At 44.7% G+C, this 21741-nt stretch overlaps 1 protein-coding gene and 1 long non-coding RNA gene across 2 annotated transcripts in view; one reads left to right on the top strand and one right to left on the bottom strand.

The window, feature by feature from the left end:
- Window positions 1–16772, top strand: part of Rab7a (RAB7A, member RAS oncogene family) — a 43722-nt gene extending 26950 nt beyond the window's left edge. Inside the window, exons 2-6 of the mRNA XM_031382487.1 lie at window positions 2015–2075; window positions 4155–4281; window positions 10235–10453; window positions 11119–11247; window positions 15383–16772. Of these exons, the coding sequence (XP_031238347.1) occupies window positions 2023–2075; window positions 4155–4281; window positions 10235–10453; window positions 11119–11247; window positions 15383–15478 (624 nt within the window). The 5' untranslated portion in view covers window positions 2015–2022 and the 3' untranslated portion in view covers window positions 15479–16772. The remainder of the gene's footprint in view (window positions 1–2014; window positions 2076–4154; window positions 4282–10234; window positions 10454–11118; window positions 11248–15382) is intronic.
- LOC116099217 lies at window positions 7583–10263 on the bottom strand. The gene is made up of 2 exons (XR_004122165.1): window positions 10155–10263; window positions 7583–7739 (listed from the first exon to the last, which is right to left on the bottom strand). It is a non-coding gene; the product is annotated as an uncharacterized LOC116099217 (long non-coding RNA).
- Window positions 16773–21741: the final 4969 nt, after the last annotated feature.

Here is a 21741-nt window from a genome sequence, read left to right as displayed (position 1 = left end):
CACAGGCTTTCTTGCTGTGTGCTTTCTGGGTATTGTGATGGCACCAGTTTCACTCCACACTCTCCCTACTTATTATGGTCTTCCTATGGGCCCAGAGTCCTTGCAACTCAGCTGCTCTGTTGCCTTTGAAACTGTGATCCAAATCATTTCAAGGGATTATCTGCTTTTTGTCATAAGCAAATAGTTTTTCATTAGTTCATGAGATACCACTCCCATTTCCACACTGTCCTTATAGCCAGAAATAATGGAAAGAGTCACTTTGAAGGACATAGGATTCCACTTCCTTGTGAGCCAGTCGGTACAGTATCTTCCGTGTGCTATCATACATTGAAAAGGCAGTTGGCAGACAGCCTGTGAACTTTGGTGTGCAACTTCTTCCCTTGTCATCTGGACTCTGTTCTGTTCTCTGTCTGAGCTGTGTTTGGGACATATATTAAAATAATAGCAACCAGTACTTGCCAATTTACATACAGTACTAAGCTAACAAGTAGTATTTTTGAAATCCACTCATTTTCTGATGTCGCTGACTCAGAAGCTCTTTTTTGTTGTTAATAGATCAAGGATTGACAAGTGCTAGAAGATGAACCGAGGTTCAGCATTTTACACATTGTATGGCTGCCTAGCTTTTTGGTAAAAGGTTGTCTCTAGAGTTGCACTGTGAAGTATTGTTCATCTACTAATCTCATGTTTGATAATTCTTTTTTTTTTTTTAGATTTATTTTGTTTTATTTCTTTTATTATGTGTATGAGTACACTGTAGCTGTACAGATGGCTATGAGCCATCATGTGTGTGGCTGCTGGGAATTGAAGTCCGGCCCCTCTCACTCCAGCGCAATTCACTGTAGCTGTCTTCAGACGGACCAGAAGAGGGTGTCAGATCTCATTACAAGTAGTTGTGAGCCACCATGTGGTTGCTGGGATGCGAACTCAAGACCTTCAGAAGAGCAGTCAGTGCTCTTACCCGCTGAGCAATCTCGCCAGCCCTGATAATTCTTTACTTGGCACCAGGCACATAGAAAACAAAACTGTCCTCATGGAGAATATTAGAAAATGGAGAGTATAGAGAGTATATATTAGATATATGTAAGTGTTTTAAAGCAGCAAACAGTAGTTGGGGAGGGGGAGAACTGTGTCTTGGGTTACAGTTGCTGGGATGGGATGAAACCTCATGAGCAAAGCACCTCGAGGAAGGAAGGGTTTATTTGGCCTAAGTATCCAAGTAACAGTTATTGAGAGAAGCCAAAGCAGGAGCTGGTACAGAAGCTATGGAAGATTGCTATTTACTGGACTGCTCTTCATGCCTTCTCAGCTTCCTTTCTTATAGAACCCAGGACCAAAATCCCAGGCAGGGGTGGCACAACACACAAAGGGCTCTGCCCCCTCCCATCAATCACTCAAGAAAATGGCCTACAGACTTGCTGACAGCCTGATCTTAGAGACATTTTTTCAATTGAGGCTCCCTCCTCTCTGATGACTTTAGCATCAAGTTGACATAAAACTAGCCAGCACAGGGTGCTCCTTCAATAAAGTGGTTCCTAGCTGGCTGTGGTGGCTCACACTTTTAATCCCAGTACCCAGGAGGCAGATGTAGACAGATCTCTGAGTTAAAGACCATCCTGGTCTGCAGTGACTTCCAGGTCAGCCAGAGCCACACAGAAACCCTGACTCAAAAACAACTAAAGAAAAGAGGAGGGGACAAAAGGAAAGGAAGGAAGGAAGGAAAGAAATAGGTTCTTTTGCTGAGAAAGTAGTGCTCAATCTTCACTTGTGGAACTGTGAGTCTGTTTGGAGTATTAAACCCAACTGCTGATGTCAGTGATGGACCCAGCACCTGAAAGAAAGAGAACACCTTCATCCTTCCAGCCCCAGCCCTGCTGTCTAGGTCAGGATAGCTCACGGGGCAGCCTGAGTGAAGGCTGGGGCTCTGCTCCTGGAGGAGTAGAGTGGCTGCACAGGAGACAATGTCTGCCTTAGTGTTTTTCTTCAGCTCACCTGTGCTTTCTCCTTCCTACAGCTTCAAGGATGACCTCTAGGAAGAAAGTGTTGCTGAAGGTCATCATCCTGGGAGACTCAGGGTAAGTGTTGCTCATGAATTTGACCTCAGATTGGCTTGGAGCTTCATCTTCACTGCTCTCAAGACAGTTTTACATTCTGCTCTGGACCTGTCCTCTGTCCTTTACTATTGAGATTTTCTGTCTGTTTGGCCTACTTGAATTGCTTAAGGAACCCTCAAACAAGTATTTCCTTGTTTCTCAAATTGCATTCCAGTGGGGTAGAGTATAGAGATAGTGTCTCCTGCCCAGAAGAACTGTCGGAAAAGACTTACTGAGGATTACAGATCTCACTGCTACTCCTCTGTAAATTCTAACTGTGCTACAGTGCTGGAGATAGATCCAAGGCCTCACATCTTAGACCAGTGGTCAGCCATTGAGCTATGCCCCCGGCAAGCACTACTTACTGCCTTAGGCTATGTATATTTGTATTCCTTGTGGAAAGCCTTGGACAGGGGAAGCTTTATCTTTCTCTTTAGGTTGCATTACCTTGACCCTTCCCTTATCTTACTGAACTCTTGGTTGGTGAGTTTTCTTGGTGAAAAGTTCCTTGGGAGGAACATTCTTTGAACTTTTATAAGTTCATTTAATTTTTTATTATGTATGTGCATATGCATGTGGGTATGAAAGTTCAGAGGACAATGTGCAAGAATGGTTCTTCCTTCTGCTGTGGGAGTCCTGGGGATTGAATTTAGGTTATCATGCTTGGCAATAGGTACCTTTACCTTTAGCCATTGTTACAGACCCTGTTTTGTTGTGTTTTGCTTGGGCTTTATTTTTGAAACAAAAAATGTGGCCTGATGCCCTTGAACTCACTTTGCAGCCCAGTCTAGCCTCAGGCTCTCAATGCAGCAGCCTCTGTCTCTCAAGCACTGGATTCCAGGCATGTGGTGCTACACCTGTCTTGGAACATTCTTTTCTGGCTACACACTGCTGACGTTAGTGGCTTCCTCTTAGTGTTGCTTGATCACAGTGAGTGATGTAAACACGTGAGATTACAGTGCTGTTTGGAGTGCCAGAGTGATCTTTACAAAGTTCCTTTTAGGAGTGTGTATGTGTGTGTGTGACTGTACTGAAGCTTATAGCCAGTGTTCTGTGTATGATGGATATCTGCACTGTGCTTTCTCAGTTTGTTTTTGTTTTGTACTGCTGTGCTGGAATTGACGGAATTCTGCCACAGAGCTAATCTCCCCTCCCCCTATGTTTTTTAAAATTACATGTATTTATTTTGTATTTGTTTATGTCTGTGGGTTGTTGCACATGCTTGGTGCATGTGTGGAAGTCAGTATAATTTGCAGGAACCCTCACCCCAGTGAATCCTGGGGATTGAACTCATATCGTAGGCTTGGCAGTGCCTTTACCCACTATCTTACTTTTCTACTGCTGTGATGAGACACAATGGCAAAGGCAACTTACAGAAGAGTTTATTGTAGGTTTACAGTTGCAGAGGAAGAGTCCATGACTAGCATGGTGGGGAGTGTGTCGGCATGGTACTGGAACAGTAGCTAAGAGCTTATTTCTCAATTCACAACCACTAGGCTGAGTGAAAGGAGAGAGAGTAGGGCATGGACGCATGCACAAAAGCACTGGAAATGGATAAGAATCTTTTGAAACCTTAAAGCCCACCCTCAGTAAAACCCTGTCAAAGAGGTTCTGAACAGGTAGGTGGAGGCCATTCTTATTCCGACTGCCATACCTGCTGAGCTAGCTCCTGCCAGCTCCTCCCCCTGCTATTCCAGGAAATCACAGACCATGTGTGTGATAGTGAGAGAGAGATGTTTCATCAATGGCAAGCAAGTTCCTTTTGATTTTAAACTGTTTGCAGTACTGGAAGTTAAACCCAGGGTTTGTGTGTGTCAGACAAACAGCCTACTAACTAAATTCTCTTCCTAGCCCAGGCAGGTTGCTTTGAAAATTGTAAATACAAGGTGGTTTCAGCCTCTCCCTCCCTCCTTCCCCCCCCCCTCTCTCTCTGTTTTTGTTTTTTTGTTTTTTTTTTTTTTTTTTTTTTTTTTTTTTTTTTTTTTTTTTGGTTTTTTTCGAGACAGGGTTTGGTTTCAGTCTCTTATTTGACTCAGACATGTGGGCTTTGTCCAATTTCAGTGTTGGAAAGACATCTCTCATGAACCAGTATGTGAATAAGAAGTTCAGTAACCAGTACAAAGCCACAATAGGAGCAGACTTTCTGACCAAGGAGGTGATGGTGGATGACAGACTTGTCACCATGCAGGTAAGCCACTGCTCAGCTGCTAGCCAGACCACTAGCTTACTGAATTGTTTATATTACAAGGAGAGAGAGAACACAACTTTGTGGAGTTGGTTCTCTTTCTACCTTTATGTGGATTCTACGGATCATCAAACTTATGTGCCAAGCACTTTACCTGCTCAGTCCTTGTGTAGGCCCAGCTTATTGTATCCAAACTGTTACATCTCCCCGCTTTTCAAACTTACCGTTATATTTGTGGATAATGGATAATTGGCTGCAGATAGGGTTGTTGGATAAGCTAGAAGGCGACTAGTAAAAGTGTGGTTAGGAGCATGGTGGAGATGGACCCCAAGCCTTATACAGGCTGAGTGTACATACTCCCACCACTCAGCTGCACACCAATCCTAAGTTTGAAATTTATATTACAACTAGGAATTTTTGTAAAATTTAACTAGATTTATTGTCTTTTTTTTTTCCCCCTTTCTAAACTTAGCCACCTACAGGTCCCTTCTGTGTTCTAAAATGTCTTCATTTATCTTTCTTTCTTTTGGAGGTGTTGGTGTCTGTGTATTCATGACTCATAAAGATGCACCGGGATGCTGGGATTAAAGTCAATGAGCCATCCTGTAGCTTATCTTAGTGTCTTTGTCCAGTGTTTCAGCTCAGAAATCTTTCTAGGTTTTCCTAACTTTTTACAGCAGATATTAAGGTAGTAGTTAACTATTTAATTGTTGGCTGTCCTAAATTGATGGCTCAGTGATTTAAAGCACTAACTGCTCTTTACAGAGGATGTAGGTGCAGTTCTCAGCACTACTGTCTATAACTTGAGTTCTAAGGGATCTGATCTCTTCCGCTCTCTCAGCAGTTTGGTACACAAGTACAGGCAGACACATAAATAAAACCTTTTTTATAAAGTTGATTTCTGTTAAGCTGATTTAGTGTTTCCATGTGTCTGTGTACCTCATATCCCATGTGTATTAGTATACACGGTTGTTGAGACATTTTATATAGTATGTACGCAGGCTTGTACACAAACAACTCTTGAAAAAGAATCCCAATATTTTTGTCTCGTCTTCTGGTTCATGATCTCACTGAGGTAGTTGGTACAGCAATACCAAACTAAAGAAACAGGAGAACATCTTTGAGTTTTACATTAAAACTGAGGTCAATCACCACACATTTTTAAATTGTATTGGGGGGGGGTTGTACAGGTACATGTGTACCAAGGAATTGAGTGTACAGGTTAGAAAACAACATCAGGTGTTGATCCATCCATCCATCTGTTTCTTAGACAGGACCTCACTTTGTAGCCCAGGCTGTCATTGAACTCAGAAGTAATCACCTCCTAACTGCTAGGATTAAAGGTATGCACCATCTTAGCCAGCTTCTACCCTGTTTTGAGACAGGGTCTTTAAAATTTATATTGTTGTTTTTGTACTACATGCACAAAGCATACATATAAGTGAAACAACAAAAACAAATGTGGGACTGGAGAGATGGCTCCATGGATGAAGAAAGCCCTTGCCAAGCAAAATGTGAGTATCCATGCTGAAATTCCCAGAACCCATTCAAAACCAGATACACAAGGGGGAGCATCTATGCAACCAGCACTACAATAGGGAGATAGGAGACAGACAGGCAACCTCTGCAAGGTAAGAACTCTTAATTGGCTCACATTTTATGATGGAGATAACGTGAGTCAGCCTTGCCTAACCCACCTACACATATGCATATATATCTGAAGATATTCAAAATACCTGAAAATTAAGACATCAAATCTGAGAAAAGGACATTTCTGGAACGAAGAGGAAAGTAAAATTGTGATAGACTCAGAGGCTCCTGCCACGGGATGGGATGTTTTTTAAGTTTTAACTTTAAAGGGACTGGAGATGTAAGCTATTGCCCATGTGTTCTTTCTGGGGGCTCTTAGGGCTAGCATTTGGTTTCTTGCAGTCTTGGGTTCCTTTTTGTTTAATTTGTTTTTCCAAGACACTGTTTTACTATGTACCTCTGAATACTTTTTCCTATGTAGACCAGGCTGGCCTCATAGAGGTCCACAGAACTGACAGAGGTCTACCTGCCTCTGCCTCCCAAATGCTGGGATTAATGGCATGCACCACTACACCTAGCCAGGCTCAGGTTCTTTCTGAACCCTTGCCCAATCCCTGTAGCTTGCCCATGCTTCTAGAGTTTAACGGTGTCTTTCACTTAATTTGATGGTTCTGCCGCCCATCCCCCCTCCCAGTTTTTTTAAGTTCTAAATTTTCTATATCCTCATTTTTTTTATAGCAGCTTTTTCCATTTTGGTTTCTATTCCTGTTCTAAGAAATGGAAGGTAACTTGGGATGTGGTTTCCTCAAATGACCAGAAGCATATACCCTCTCACTCCAATTTTAAGTGTCCCACAGAGTATTAGTTTTTGTCATTAGTGGCATGTGTTTCTGTTAAATTCTTCAAGATAGAGATTCCTATTCTTTGAAGAGGATAAACTTTAATTTCAGCTCCTGGGGAGGCTGAAACGAGATTTGCAAATTCAAGGTCAGTGCCTAGGCATCAAAATGATACCTGTCTCAAGACACTTGTTTTAAAGGTCTGGGACAAAGCCCAACAGCAGAGCATTTGTCTACTAGCACTTAAGAGACCCTAGGTTCAATTCCAAATTCTCCACCCCCTAAACACACACCAAAGTAACCACCACACATACGGACAGGTGGTAGACAATGGGGGGCAGTCCCAAACCCCTGAGTCCCACAAGTATTGCCATATCTTTTGGCCTGTCTCCCTGTCCTGTTTTTACATTCTTTGTGGTGACTGGACATTTGGTGTATAATGTGTGTCTGCTGGGGATGGGGTGGGGAGTAGACGATGTTTCTCAGTTCTGACTCTACACATGGGCAATAGCTTACATCTCCAGTCCCTTTAAGGTTAAAACTTAAAAAACATCCCATCCCGTGGCAGGAGCCTCTGAGTCTATCACAATTTTACTTTCCTCTTCGTTCCAGAAATGTCCTTTTCTCAGATTTGATGTCTTAATTTTCGGGTATTTTGAATATCTTCAGATATATATGCATATGTGTAGGTGGGTTATAGACTGTCTAAAGTCATGGCCTGCTTTTAGTTGAGTGCTCTGGTGTGGCTCTTACGTTGGGTCCTACTATAAGGAAACCAGGATTAGAGTTACACATTGTAAGGTCCAGTGGAATAGTGATGGCTGTTTTACCATTCACGTTTCTGATACTGTTGAGGAAAAAGCTACAGGTCAGTATTCAATACTGGGTACAGCCAGGAGGTGTGCATGAACACCCCAGACATGGTAAGCTATGTCTGAAGTATATATTGAAGCAGCAGGTATTAGCATAGATACACAGAAGACCCCTGGGATAGGACACAGGCAAGGGGAGCCTTGCTAGGAACTCTAAGGGGCACAGGTCATACTTGGCTGGACCATGACCTTCAAGTGGAGTGGCCAGAAACTTCAGGACCTAGGTGAAAAACACACAAAGTGAAAATGTACACACGGAAAAGAAAGTAGAGGAGAAAAAGTCACACAAGGTGAAGATTGTACAAGAGCACATTAACCCAACCCTGAATGACATTATTTTCATTAGGCACTGAACAGGGGCATGTGTTCACAGTAAGCTAGTGGTTAAATTGGCAGAGTACAGAAAATGGCAGGTCACAGACCAACCTTAATAGCCTGGAAGCAAGAACAGACTCTAAGCAGGCAGACTTCAGCAAGATAGCTTCTTGGGAGTAGGGTAGGGGTGAAGTCATTCCTGTCAATCTCAGGACAAGATTTCTAGGGTTGGACATGTCTTGACCCCTCCCTTGCTATGGACCAGCTCTTCACAGCCTCATGGCTCCCTACTCCCAGTTTCTGTTTCTAATGGTTTAAACCTCATCTTAACCTTTGGCCTGAGGAAAGAAGTGTAAGAGTAATATTTGCAGCCCTGCATGTAGAATGAATGGCCAGGGAATAAAGTATAGTATAAGGCAATGGGTTACTGATAATTTTGGATGTGGAAAAAGGTGAGTTGCAAGAGATTTACAGCAGAGCACTTGGGGGTAAGATATTTTCTTCAGGCACCATTTACTTCAGGAGAGTTCAGAAAAAGTGTCGTGGAGGTAATACTTTATGTGCTTGTATGTATATGTGCATGTATCTTTCTGCACCACATTCCTGCCTAGGGCACCCAGGCAGCAAAAGGAATCTGAGCTCCTGGAATTTGAGATTATGAGCTGCAATGTGGATACTGGGAATCAGTATCCCAGAAGAGCAGCCATGGTCTTAACTGCAGAGCAGTCTCTGTGGCCATATGTTTACTCTTTTTAAAAAAAAAAAATGAAATAAGTACAGTGGCAATATTAAAACTTACCAACTTAGCACATTAGTTCCATCCGTAGCGTCTGCACAAATTATCATCAGTAATGGATAGATAAATATATGAATATAGGACTGGAGAGATGGCTCAACAGTTAAGAGCACTGATGACTCTTTCAGAGGTTGTGAGTTTAATTCCCAGCAAGCACATGGTGGCTCACAACCATCTGTAATGGGATCCAGTGCCCTCTTCTGGTGTGTCTGGAGACAGCTACAGTAAACTCATACATAAAATAAATAATTCTTTAAAAATATATATGGATATAATTTTGGAAATAAAGAAGAAAGTATTTCATTTGGGGCTCTATATAGATGAACAGTAGAACTTGTTCAGAGTTTACAATGCCCTGGATTCTATTCCCACCACCAATTTCCAGAAAACTTTAGAAAATTTAAAAGGATCATTAGACTTAGGGCTGTATTTTTGTTCTTGTTAATTGACAAGTATGAATTAATACTTTTATTGCCACGGACTGGGGTTTCTTACGGGGTCCCTTGTTCAGCGGGACGATGGGTTCTGGCCAGGTGTGCACGGGAATGCTCAATCTCTTGAGTCTCGACTGGTGCTGCACCCCCCAGGCCCAAGCGCTCTGGGCCCCTGGGGCCACGGACTGCATGAATCTAAGTCCTAGTCCACCTAAGCTCTGGTTCTAGTCTGAGTGCGAGCGAGTCCAAATGCCGAATGCAGACTGTTGCATCTAGAATGCTCAATGCTGTCTCTTTCTGTAAGCTTTAATACCCTACCCAAAATGTTGGAGGCAATTAGTTAGAATGGCTTAATATTCCAAGCCAGGGTTTAATGCCCTACCCACAATGCTGGAGGCAATTAGTTTGGATGGCTCAACATTCCAAGCCAGAGTTTGACTAGGATGTTGGAACATTGGTGAAGGTCAGAGAGCAATGTCCGAATTTTCTCTTACTAGCTGTAAAGAAATGATATCTTGGTGACCCCCTAGCACACAAGTAAAAGGACATATCTGGGCTACCTCTGAGTTTGGGGTGACAGGCGACAATGCAGAGGCAGGAGACTGACTTTCCTTGAAGTTTACGCCTCAAATACCGCTGTCATGCAAAGTGTGCGTGGCATTTTATAAGTTTGAAGGGGCAGTAATTTTCAAAACTTGCTGGGAATGACACAATTTTCCTTCATTTTTATGTCTGTTGTATGTCTTTGGATTCCATCTACCAACCTAACCCTCACCTAAGTTAAACACGGCACTGTAGGACATTGTCTGTGCTTAACCAGTAGGACCTACTGCTTACTTCAACTCCAGATATCTTTGTCAGGATTCCTGGTCAATTTTGGATTTAAGTTATAAACAGGAACCACTTTTTAAATAAAGAAATGGCATTGTTAAAAATCTATAGATATAAATATTTAGCCTGTAATTTCAACACCCAAGAAGCTGAAGCAGAAGGATTGGAAGTTTAAGACCTGTCTAGACTATATACAGCAGAAAGTTCACCCCAGAGTCCATTAATCTTAAAGCTGTAGCTTCATGTTCTAGGTACATACCTGGGAGAAGAAAGGAACCATGTCACTCCTACCCATGTACACACGCATCTCCTAAAGACCAGGTGTTTTGTGTCTTGCAGATCTGGGACACAGCCGGTCAAGAACGGTTCCAGTCTCTTGGTGTAGCCTTCTACAGAGGTGCAGATTGTTGTGTCCTGGTGTTTGATGTGACTGCCCCCAACACATTCAAAACCCTCGACAGCTGGAGAGACGAGTTTCTCATCCAGGCCAGCCCCCGGGATCCCGAGAACTTCCCTTTTGTTGTGTTGGGAAACAAGATTGACCTGGAAAACAGACAAGTAAGCACCAAGTGCAGTTACCATCGTAGCCTCGCTCCTCTGGGACCTGGGAGTTCAGAGGGTTCTCTGCCAGACTCAGAATAGCTAGTGTGGGAAGTTGCAGGTGGGCGTGCTTATCATCTAGTCCCCCAGCTGACCCCAGTGGTATGGGGCAGTCTTTGTTCTCAGAGCCTCGGTTCCCCTTCTGTACCTTAAAGGAAGGGATTGCTTTTCTCATTTGGGGTAGGAGGAGTGCTGTGGGCTTGAGTCATGTTGCTCTGCTGTAACTCTACATAGCACTTCTGTTGGAATATAGCTTTGTTAATTATAGCTCAGCTTATTTCTGACATCTCTTTCCTTTTCCAGATTTTGTCTGCTGTTTCTTGGCTGGGGAGGGGGCAGGAAAGATCTAAGGGGTAAATACTGCAAAGTCTGTGCCACCTGCCACTACAGGGTTCACATCAGAGATGAGCTGTGGACCTCAGAAGGATCATTCCCCTTTGGCTAAGGGACATGTGATCTGACTATGGATCCCTCGTGTGGGCAGCAGATGGGCTGAGCTGTAGGTCTATAGGCCACAATCTTCCTCCTTTCCAGATGTGTTCTCACCACTGTACTTGTCCTGGGGAGGAGGACTGAGTCATCATCTGCTCTTTGTGTCACTAGTGTCCTTCTCCCTTCCATAGGTGGCCACAAAGAGGGCACAGGCTTGGTGCTACAGCAAAAACAACATTCCTTACTTCGAGACCAGTGCCAAGGAGGCCATCAATGTGGAGCAGGCCTTCCAGACAATTGCTCGGAATGCCCTTAAACAGGTGGGTCTCCAGAGCCTCAGGCTGCATGGCGCCCTCTGGTGGGGTCTCATGCTCTTCCCTAGATGCCTCTTCCCTAACATGCTTCTCTGAATGGATAGGTCATGACAGATTCTGCATCAGCTCCTGTGAGATCCACAGCTTTATTAGTCGTCTAATGGGGCAGAGCTGGGGTATGGCTTGCTGATAGCACACTTACCTAAGGTACAGAGCATTTCAGGGCAGCCTGGTCCTTGAGTACTGAGGTCCAGACATAGCAGAACCTCAGGAACAGAACAGAGACATCCTTGTGAAGGAGGTCCCTGGGTTGGTTTGTTTTCCTGTGCATCAGTCAGGCCACGTAGGGGTCTCTCACCAGATCTCTTTAATGAGATAAACTTGAATCACATACCGGCTGCTGTTTTAGTCATTCATGTCTGAGCTTGTATCACTCTTGCAGAACCAACGCCAGCTTCAGAGGGTGTGATTACCCAACAACTCAATACCAGGAAATTGCTTTTCCTGAGAGTAGTTATGTACATACACAAGTAAGAGATACAAAAAAACTACATCATGGAACTCAGAGCTCCCAGATACCCTCTTCTGTGAGAAGATACAACTGTGAGCTAAGGCAGGATAGAGGCCTATAATTCCAACTATTGGGGAAGCCAAGGCAGGATGGCAAGTTCAAGGACAGCCAGGGCAACATAGTAGGGCTGGAAGTATAGCTCAATGTAGAGTATTTGCCTAGCATATGCAAGGTCCTGGGGTTTGTCAGTTTTGGGAGGTGGTTAACTTGAAAAAGTGTGGCCGGGCGGTGCTGGCGCACGCCTTTAATCCCAGCACTTGGGAGGCAGAGGCAGGTGGATTTCTGAGTTCAAGGCCAGCCTGGTCTACAAAGTGAGTTCCAGGACAGCCAAGGCTACACAGAGAAACCCTGTCTCAAAAAACCAAAAAAGAAAAGAAAAAGTGTGGGCTTGCTGGATGGTGGTGGTGCACGCCTTTAGTCCCAGCACTTGGGAGGCAGACGCAGGCAGATTTCTGAGTTCAAGGCCAGCCTGGCCTACAGAGTGACAGCCAAGGCTACACAGAGAAACCCTCTGTCAAAAAACCGGAGCGGGGGCGGGGGGAGGAATGTGGGCTTGGGGAGCTCCAACCAGCAAGCTGTGGTGTCAACTCTAACTGCGGACACTCAGTTGCCACCTTCAGAGTCCTTTCCGTCCCTTTGAGGCTTTCTTCCTAGGCTTGCTGTGAATGGCCAGCATGTTCTCCAGAGATCTGTTGGGCATCTTAGTATTTCATCTTTCCTTTACTGGTGTCCTTTTGAAGTCTCCAGACCAAGGTACCTTCAGAACGGGGTGTTTTTACCTAGGGTCCTTATACCAGCATGTGGTCCTTTCTGAGGTAGTCCTTGAGGATGTGCCAGGGTGACCATATGAACTCTTGGTGAGTAGACATTACCTTTGTCTACTCTCCAAATTCCTCTCTTCCCACCCCCAGTTCTTGTATTTGATAGCCTTTGGTCATAAGGAAAAAAGGGCCATCGTAGCTGGGTGTATAATTTCAGCACTTATGGAGCCAAGGTAAGAAGAAAGGATGGCAAGTCCCAGGACAACCTAGGCTATACCAAAAAAAGCACCAGATGTGCTAGAACATGCTATCATCCCAGCATTTGGGAGGTGGAGGCTGGGGGATCAGGAGTTCAAGGCCAGTCTCAGCATCCACCCTGGGATATAACAACAAAAAGTCATCTTTCTGTCAGATATGTTGTAAAGGTTCCTTCTCCCGTGAAAGAGCTGTGCTTCCAGTGAGTGTAAGTGTTGGGAAGCAGCCATTGTCCCCTCCAAGTGTGACCTTTGTTTAAATCATTCATGGTTCTCTTCCAGCACGCACAGACTGCCTTGGCCATGGCTGGGTTCCTTTACCTCAGTAGTTCTCAACCTTCCAAAGGCTGCAACCCTTGAATACGGTTCCTCATGTTGTAGTGACCTCCAAACATAAAATTATTTCTTCATAAATGTAATTTTGCTAGTTAATACATTGTAATGTAAATGTCTGATATGTGACCCCCCCCACCCCCCAGGCAGTCATGACTCACATGTTGACAATCACAGTTACCCGGGCCATCTTTATTTCAGCATCTTGTAAATTTTATTTTATTTATATGTAAGTACACTTCTGGTGTCAGACACACAAGAAGAGGGTATCAGATCCCATTACAGATGGTTGTGAGCCACCATGTGGTTGCTGGGAGTTGAACTCAGGACCTTTTGAAGAGCAGTCAGTGCTCTTAACTGCTGAGCCATCTCTCCAGCCCTTATTTCAGCATCTAGGATACAATCCTACCAACCTGTGGCTACGCTGACCCGCTCCCACCCAGGCTGATAGCTTGTGAGTTTTTTGTTGGAATTGTACTGGCCCAACCATAACAAAATACCACAATCATACAGATTATACAGAAAACGTTTTTTGTTGTTTTTTGTTTTTGTTTTTCCAGACAGGGTTTCTCTGTGTAGCCCTGGCTATCCTGGAACTCACTCTGTAGACCAGGCTGGCCTCGAACTCAGAAATCCGCCTGCTTTTGCCTCCCAAGTGCTGGGATTAAAAGGAGTGTGCCACCACAGCCCAGCGAAAATGTTTCATTTTGTTGTCACAGTTGTACAGTCTGGCATGTAGATAGATGGCTGTCTTCTTGCTGTGTCCACACACACAGGGCATCTTTGCTTAAAGAGCAAATGTACTAATATGTCCTTTTGGGTTGTCCAAGGAGCAACATGTACAGTAAACTCAGTTGGTAATAGAGTGCTGTCCATCTCTAGTACCACATAAATCTAGCATGTTAATACATGCCTTAGACTCCCAGCACTAGGTGGAGGCAGGAGGATTTAGGAGTTCAAGTTCAACTACAAGCAAGTTGAAGGCCAGCCTGGGATACATATGAAGCCCTGTCTGAAAAGGAAAATTGTAGTTCTGTGAGAGCTAGTGCCACAGATAACCTTGTCTAGACATAAGTAGGCACATGGTGATGGGGATGTACATGAGGGCTTCAGCATACAAACTTTGGGGTTGACACCCATTCTGTCCAAAGTTGTCAACTCATATTCTTTGCTTTTTATGTTAAATGTGTATATTAGTGTTGACAGGAATATAAATTTATTGCTGTTTATAATAACCAAAACGTCAACAATGCAGATGTTCACAAACTGGTGACTGTCTGAATAAAACGTGGCCCATGTACTCCAGATGCTGCTCTGCCAACAGGAGCAATAGGACAGGAGCAAGGCTGTAACACAGAGGTCAAAACAAATCCAAGACCAAGCTGGGCTACAGAGTAAGACCCTGGATTATCAAATGAGAAGTGTGGCCCATTATCAGAGTGATTACATAGCATATGTACAGTCCTGGCCTCCACTGCTGCATTTGGAGGGAAGGAAAGAAAATGACTGGTTGCTGGGGTATGAGCAGCTGCTCAGTATAGGGTTTCCTTTTGAGGCAATGAGCATTCTGACATGATGGTGGCCCAGTTTTGTAAGTACACTAAGACCAGTGTGTTACATACACACTTGGGGTGTTGGACCCTAGTAAGCCTCTTATTGTATAATTTTAGCTATTGTGAGTAAAATAAAAATGCTGTTAGGAGACTTTTTCCCCTTCTTGGGTACAGTGCTATGGGGTGGGCCCTAGGGCTTGGTGTGTAGGCACTCAGTTACTCCTCAGGAGAAGACCCCGGTGACTCAAGTCCTTGTATCTTCTCTGCTCATACAGCATGGGCGCTGACAGCATCACCAGTAGCTTTGCCCCTTCAGCTGCATTACGTGGGAAAGAAATGCTGGGAAGAAACTAGCTCCTAGACAGTAATCCAGAGAATTGAGTGTGAAGTGGGAGTAAGGGGAGCATCCTGGACCATGGAGCCTTGAGCAGGGCCTAGCTGACTGTCAAGAACTGGCAATGATGTGAACCCTATGACAGAATGACAGAAATCCAGCACCTTAGCTGTGTGTGCTCCACAGTGCTCAGAACATTTCTGGCTGCTTGGTATAGCTGTGGCTCCTGCTGACTGAATATCCTGACAAATTCTGCCACTCTATGGGTACACAGTCAGGGTTTGTCCCTGTGATTCCAGTCATCATCCTCTCTCTCTCTCTTTCCTCCTATCCAGGAAACAGAAGTGGAGCTGTACAATGAATTCCCGGAACCCATCAAACTGGACAAGAATGACCGGGCCAAGGCTTCAGCAGAAAGCTGCAGTTGTTGAAGGGGCAGTGAGCACAGAGTCCTTCACAGACCAAGAACACACACGTAGGCCTTCAATATGCGTCCCTCCTCCTCTAAACAGACCAGAACGTGAGCTCTCACATCCAGCTGCCAAAAGAAACTCCACCAAACAGTTATCCAACACAAACACACACACACAGACACACACAGACACACACACATAGCAAGCAAACTCCAGCCTGTGCCTGTCGTCAGGGCTCCTGGGGCACTGCCCACCGTGAGCCCTGTGTATGGCATATGGTGGAGACCCTGGGTGCTCTGGGGTGCAGTGGGCATAGAAAGCTTACTCTTTTTGTCCACTGGAGAGTGAGAGAACTGTTCACAGTTCATCTGTGTTTATCTGATTTTTTTTTTTTTTTTAACGGTCTTGTGGTCTTTTACCCCTACCCTCCTTGAAGGTCCTGTGGGAAGGCTGGTGCCCAGGCTCCGTTCTGAGCAGGCTGTTTTGTATGTATCTGTTAATGCTTGTTACTTTTAACTAATCAGATCTTTTTACAGTATCCATTTATTATGTAATGCTTCTTAGAAAAGAATCTTATAGTACATGTTAATATATGCAACCAATTAAAATGTATAAATTAGTGTAAGGAATTCCTGGATTGTGTGTTAAGTCCTCTAACGCAGGCGTGCAAGGTTGAGGGTTGAACCCTGTCTGGATTACAGTGTGTTGGGAGTCCAGCTAGTGGCAGTATTCTGTACAGCAGACACAAGAATTATGTACGCCTTTTATCACAGACTTCAGAGCCAAAAAGCTTTTCATCTCCGGAGGGAAAACTGAACTAGACCATTCCCTTCTGTGTCTAAATTTTCCAAAAGGTTGATTTGCATAATACTGTAGTGTATACAATGGATAAATTGCTGTTACTTCAGAAATTAAAATTCTCATTTTCTCCCTTCTTCCCTGTTTTTTTTTTTTCTTCTTCTATTCAACACTTTATGATGCCCTTATAGCACCATTCTACTCAGAGAGGAAAGGAGAACCCACCAGACCTGTCGCGGTGACTCTACCTTTGTTCTAGAAGGCGCTCCTTTCAGGGTTGTGGTACCTGTAGGTTAGCAGACCCTCCTTTCCGACCCACCCAAGTGTGGCCCAGCACTAACCCACCGTCTCTTGGGTTGAGCCCTGGCAGTTCTGTCCCCTCCCAAGGTCCTGCCCTGCATTATGGCTTGCTTCCGGAGCACTTCCCCCTCAGAGGTCTACATTCTAGGGTGTAGGCTGAGTTCTTCTGTAAGAGACGAACGTGATGCCAATAAAATTTAACAAGAACAAAGAGCAGCTGCTGTTGTTGTCTTCTCTTTGAGCTGTATGGGGACATTCTCTATGTTTGTTGAACTCTCGGTGCTCAGAGGCAATGGGCCTTCCAGCTGATCCCTAGAATACCTACCCTAGTGTGGATCTTTTATTAGCCACTGGAAACAAAACATGGCTGAAGCTGTATGTATGGTAAGTCATGACCTTGTCACAGCCACTGAGCCTAGAAGACTTTCACCAGCTCAAAGCCAGGCAGGGCTAGAGTAAGGCACTGGCTCAAAAACTTTAAAATCTCAGAAATTAAAATAAGTGGGCAGAAGGGTTGGAACCTTGGCTCCATAGAGCATTTCTGATACCCACGCCCTACCATCAGAGAGCAGATAGTCCATGTGTAGATTGATCATGGGAGGGGCCTGCTGTTCCTGCACTTGTGGGTCAGCCATTCCCACATCCATGGCTGGTCTTGAGTGGTAAACCTGCTTTCAGCTGTCAGAGTCACCAAGGTCCCTTCCACTTCTAGAGCGAGCCAGAGAGAGAAGAAATTATCATTTGATTTTTCTACTTTCTTTTTTTTAAAGGCCTTCCTCTTTAAGCTGCAGGTGCTAGAGTGTTGAATTGAGGACATCAGGCAAGGTCATGATGCCCTATCATGTCAACATTGTTCTCAGCAAAAAGAAAATCACTAGGAACCATGCAAATTCCAGAGAAACCCTGTCTTGAAAAAAATCAAGCTGGGCAGTGGTGGCGCACGCCTTTAATCCCAGCACTTGGGAGGCAGAAGCAGGCGGATTTCTGAGTTTGAGGCCAGCCTGGGCTACAGAGTGAGTTCCAGGATAGCCAGAGCTATACAGAGAAACCCTGTCTCGAAAAGACAAAAAAAAACAAAAAGAGCCATGTAAATATCCCATACTGATTATACGGATTTAAGTTTGATGTGCAGGGAGTGTGATATCCTTAAACCAGCGGTTGTGAACATAGGAAAACATATTTCTGATGGCCCTATGAAAAATCACTTATGAACCCCTAACCATAAATTTTTGCTGTTGCTTCATAACTAACTTTGCTACTGAGCAGCGTCGCATTTACTAAGACCATTGGAAAAGTGTTTCTTCAGTGATCATGACCAACAGGTTGAGAACTGCTGCCTGAAATTGTTCATGGCATGTCAGCCACCCTACTTCTTGGCTGTATTTTCAAGGCCATAGATGTGGCCATAGTTAACCATGTTTTATTTTTACTGCCAAGGCCATTTGAAGATCTGGTCCTTGGGAGCCACATGCTAGCGGGGAACCTCTGGCCCCTTGGCTTCCTTTTACCAGCTATTCCCTCTGTGTCAGGGGCTTGCTTAGTTAAGCCTTGCTTGAAAGCATGGAGGGTACTTTTCCTCCCTATTGACTCTCCTCTTCATAGACTGCATAGAGTAGAGCTCGCCATGTGGGGTCTGGCCCTGAACAAAGGAATAGGAGACCCCCCACACACGGTTATTAACATTTTGAGAGATGCCTTACAGTCCCCCAAAACTTAGTTGTCTCTGGAGGGCAAGGGTAGAAATATTCTACCTTTATATCGCTCTGACCACATTAGTATAGCCTCTGAATATGGTTACCAAACACCCAGGAGGTACCTGTCTGGTACTGTAACTACTATGGAATAGTTGTACAAAATATTTTGTTCTTTAAGTCAGTTCTTGCAGTTATTATGGAGAATAGACCAGGAACTCCCTTGATCTGACCAGAGGTTTGACATCAGTGTGTTGAACTCTGACCTATACATCTTATGTGACTTGCTCAAGCCCTTCTTACTTTACAGATATTCTTGCTCACTTAGGAAACACACCGAGCCGTCTCACGGAACATACAGCATCAGCACTACCTTAATAAAATAATGCAGACTCCAAACTGCATACAGAATGAGTTATTACCTGTGCATACGCTGTTCCCAAGTCAACCTTACAGCGAGCAAGGACAGTCTCCGTGCATGCAGCTCATGAAGTGGCCCGTTGTAACTACTTTTGGTTTTAAATGGACATTACAAAGGGAAGACAGCTTTACATCATGAGATGAGTAACAGAGGCCTTTACTCGTTATTTTGCTGTTTTCCTTTCTATCACAAGCTAGATTGACTCAGGCTGTTAAAGACATTTTGAGACAAAATATGGTTGGGTCTGAAGTAGGAAGGCCCTCTCTAGAACCAGCTTCTTATTGTGCTCAAGCAGCAGATGACAACTTAATGTATACACAAAAAGCATTTGTTCTCTATTGAACTAGTAGTTTGCAATGAACAGGAAACTCACTCAATAACTGGCTGCACCCAAAGTACCTACCTGTCTCCCTCATTTTGTCCAGATGAATTGTACCTATTGAGTCATGCATTATGAAGTCTCTAAACTCATCCAGTTCATGAGCATCCATGGTCACGAAGGATCAAACTGACATGGTATCTGGCTTTACCAAAGTGTAGACTATACTTTGGTCACTGGGTGACCAAGTTACAAAGTCTGCAATATCCTGTGATGTCATGAGACTGCTAACAAGAAGGCTCTGTGAATATAAGTGGGTCTGGATTTCTGCAAGGGAAACATATCAAGGGATGTTGGGGCCATGACTCCTGACAAAAGGAAAAGGAAGCAGGGTTGAGTTCCTGAAGATGTAATTCTGCCTGGTGTTTGAGGCACAGCTGATTGGACCTCTCTTGGAACAGATTGTTCTATCTGCAGTGAGACAGGAGGAAAGAGAAGTCCTGGGTCACAGTGGCAGCTTCTTTTCCAGTCTGTCAGCAGACAGCAGCTAGTGAGGTCTATACTTTCCCATGGCTCAGACCCTACTGTCTCCCACTGTCTTCCTTTAATAGACCACACAAGCTCTGGAAGGAACCAGAAGCCCCATTTGCTCTGCTCCAGCCCCACATGACCTAACAGTCACTTGAAGCTGGAGGCAGAATCAGATGCAGAGAGGAGCTAGATAGGCTCCAACCTATCTACCTATTGATATATCAGGGGAAACCCAAGAGCCAGTATTGATCTGCTTGCTCTGGGACCCAAACATCTACCAATGCAGTCATTTGCAGAAATCTCCCCCCAAACACAAACAGAACAAATATATACCCCCCTAATTCCAAAGGAAGAAAAGGGGTGCAATTACAACCAGAACGTAATCTCCTGTGTCTAGACTCAACTCAATCTTCTGGACTCCACAGGACCAGGCCAGTACCCCTTCTCTGGTTCTGCCTTCCACAGCACACAAAGCTTGTCTCATCCAGTCTTGGCACTTCTGCCACTAATCCAGGGCCATGTGCAAGACTCTTCACACATTACCAAGTTCAGCTGCCAGCATGGGATACAGCCTTGGTCCCTCTGGACCACAGCCGGTGTGTGCTAATCTTGAAGAACTTCCCAGATTAACCTTGAGGATGCTGGTCCCTTATTAAAAATCACAACCAGCTGGCCAGAAACCATGATCACATGGACAGCCCTGGTAGGCTCTTTAAGGGACTCTCAAACTTCCTTCGAACCTTTACAAGCCAACCTGCTAGCTCATTATCAGCCATAGCTGACAGCTCATGGTTTTGCCTCTGAATCCATCATTCGCCCATCTAGTTCCTGTTAGCATTCTGTATAAACTCAACCCCCACAGATACCTGGCAGCAGCCAGGTATCCTGCTCCCCACAGTTACCTGGCCCCGTAAATGGGGCTGCTTGCCCCCCTCCTCTCTCTCTTACTCCTGCTTCTCTCACTTGCCTCTTGCCCCTTTGTTCTCTCTCTCTCCCCATTCCCTTCCCCCTCTCTCCACATGGTCATGGCTGGCCCCCACTTCTCTACTCTCTCCTTTGTTCTCTGCCTCTGTTACCCTCTTAACTCCCCTCCCCATGCCCTAAATAAACTATTTATACTATACAGGCGTCTCACGGGCCCATGCTGAGACATCCCTTCCCCCACACCCCGCCAGAACATATTCTTATAGCTCTTTCTCTTTTTATGATCATAACATTGGTGCCAAGACTCGGATCCTAAAACTTTGCAGGTTTGCATCCCACCTCAGCTACCACAAGAGATCCACGCTCCCTAGCCCAAGATCTGGTAAGCCCCCAGAACCAGTGACTTGGGGACTTTATTTATTGTGTTGTTTGATTACTGCCTCGGGTGATCACTTTGTTCATTGCCTTGTTTAATCACTTTGTCTTTGATCTAAAAACTGTCTCTATTCTCTGCTAGTACCTAGAATGTTAGAGAAGCTGGCTGAAAAAATTAAAGGCACATCAGCCTCAGCACTGGCTGGAGTCATGTTTGTCTATTTGTCCTTTTCACTTGCTGCCCTTCCCCCTCTGCTCCTTAGCTCTGCTCCTGGTTCTCATTTGCCTCTGAGATCCATCATTCTCCCATCTAGTCCACATAAGGATTCCTAGAGTTCGCAGGACTTGTCTCTGAGACTAATAGCATCCAACTGTAACAGGTTACATGCAGCTCATGGGTCCTTTCAGACACTTGCTGTTTGCTAACCAGTCTGCTCACTTTCAGAGGCAATGGCTTTTCCACCTTTCTGCTTGGATCTCAGTCCACAACCATCAGGACAAGCACTCAAGGTTACAAGTAGCATCTAACACAGTGTCCTCACAGGGCAATTCTCAATGGGCTGGTCTAAATGTTCCACCTAGTCCTGTGGGGATATCTAATTGGAGTAAAAGTATTCCTGGTCCCAAGAATTCAAGGACACTCCTGGCCACTAGGCTACACTATCTTCTGACCTCCTAAGGTCACTGCCATAGTGACTAGGTGAGAAGGAAGAATTAGACACTACCCCCCCTCAACCCCCACCCATGAGAAGCCATACCTAGAGTCACCCCAGGTTCTGAGAACACGCCCCTCTGCTTTCAAGTTCCTCGAATTTAACCCCTTGTTCTCCTGACTCTACAGCAGTGAGGGACTTCTGCTATACCTAGTGAAACTCTGTTGCTTCTAGGAGCTCTCCTGACAGGACTTCTTTCATGGACAGCA

The sequence above is a fragment of the Mastomys coucha genome, unplaced genomic scaffold (assembly GCF_008632895.1).
Source record: "Mastomys coucha isolate ucsf_1 unplaced genomic scaffold, UCSF_Mcou_1 pScaffold20, whole genome shotgun sequence".
Classification (NCBI taxonomy): domain Eukaryota; kingdom Metazoa; phylum Chordata; class Mammalia; order Rodentia; family Muridae; genus Mastomys; species Mastomys coucha.
The sequence above is the reverse complement of the archived record's forward strand: the minus strand, read 5'-3'. Positions and strand labels throughout refer to the sequence as shown.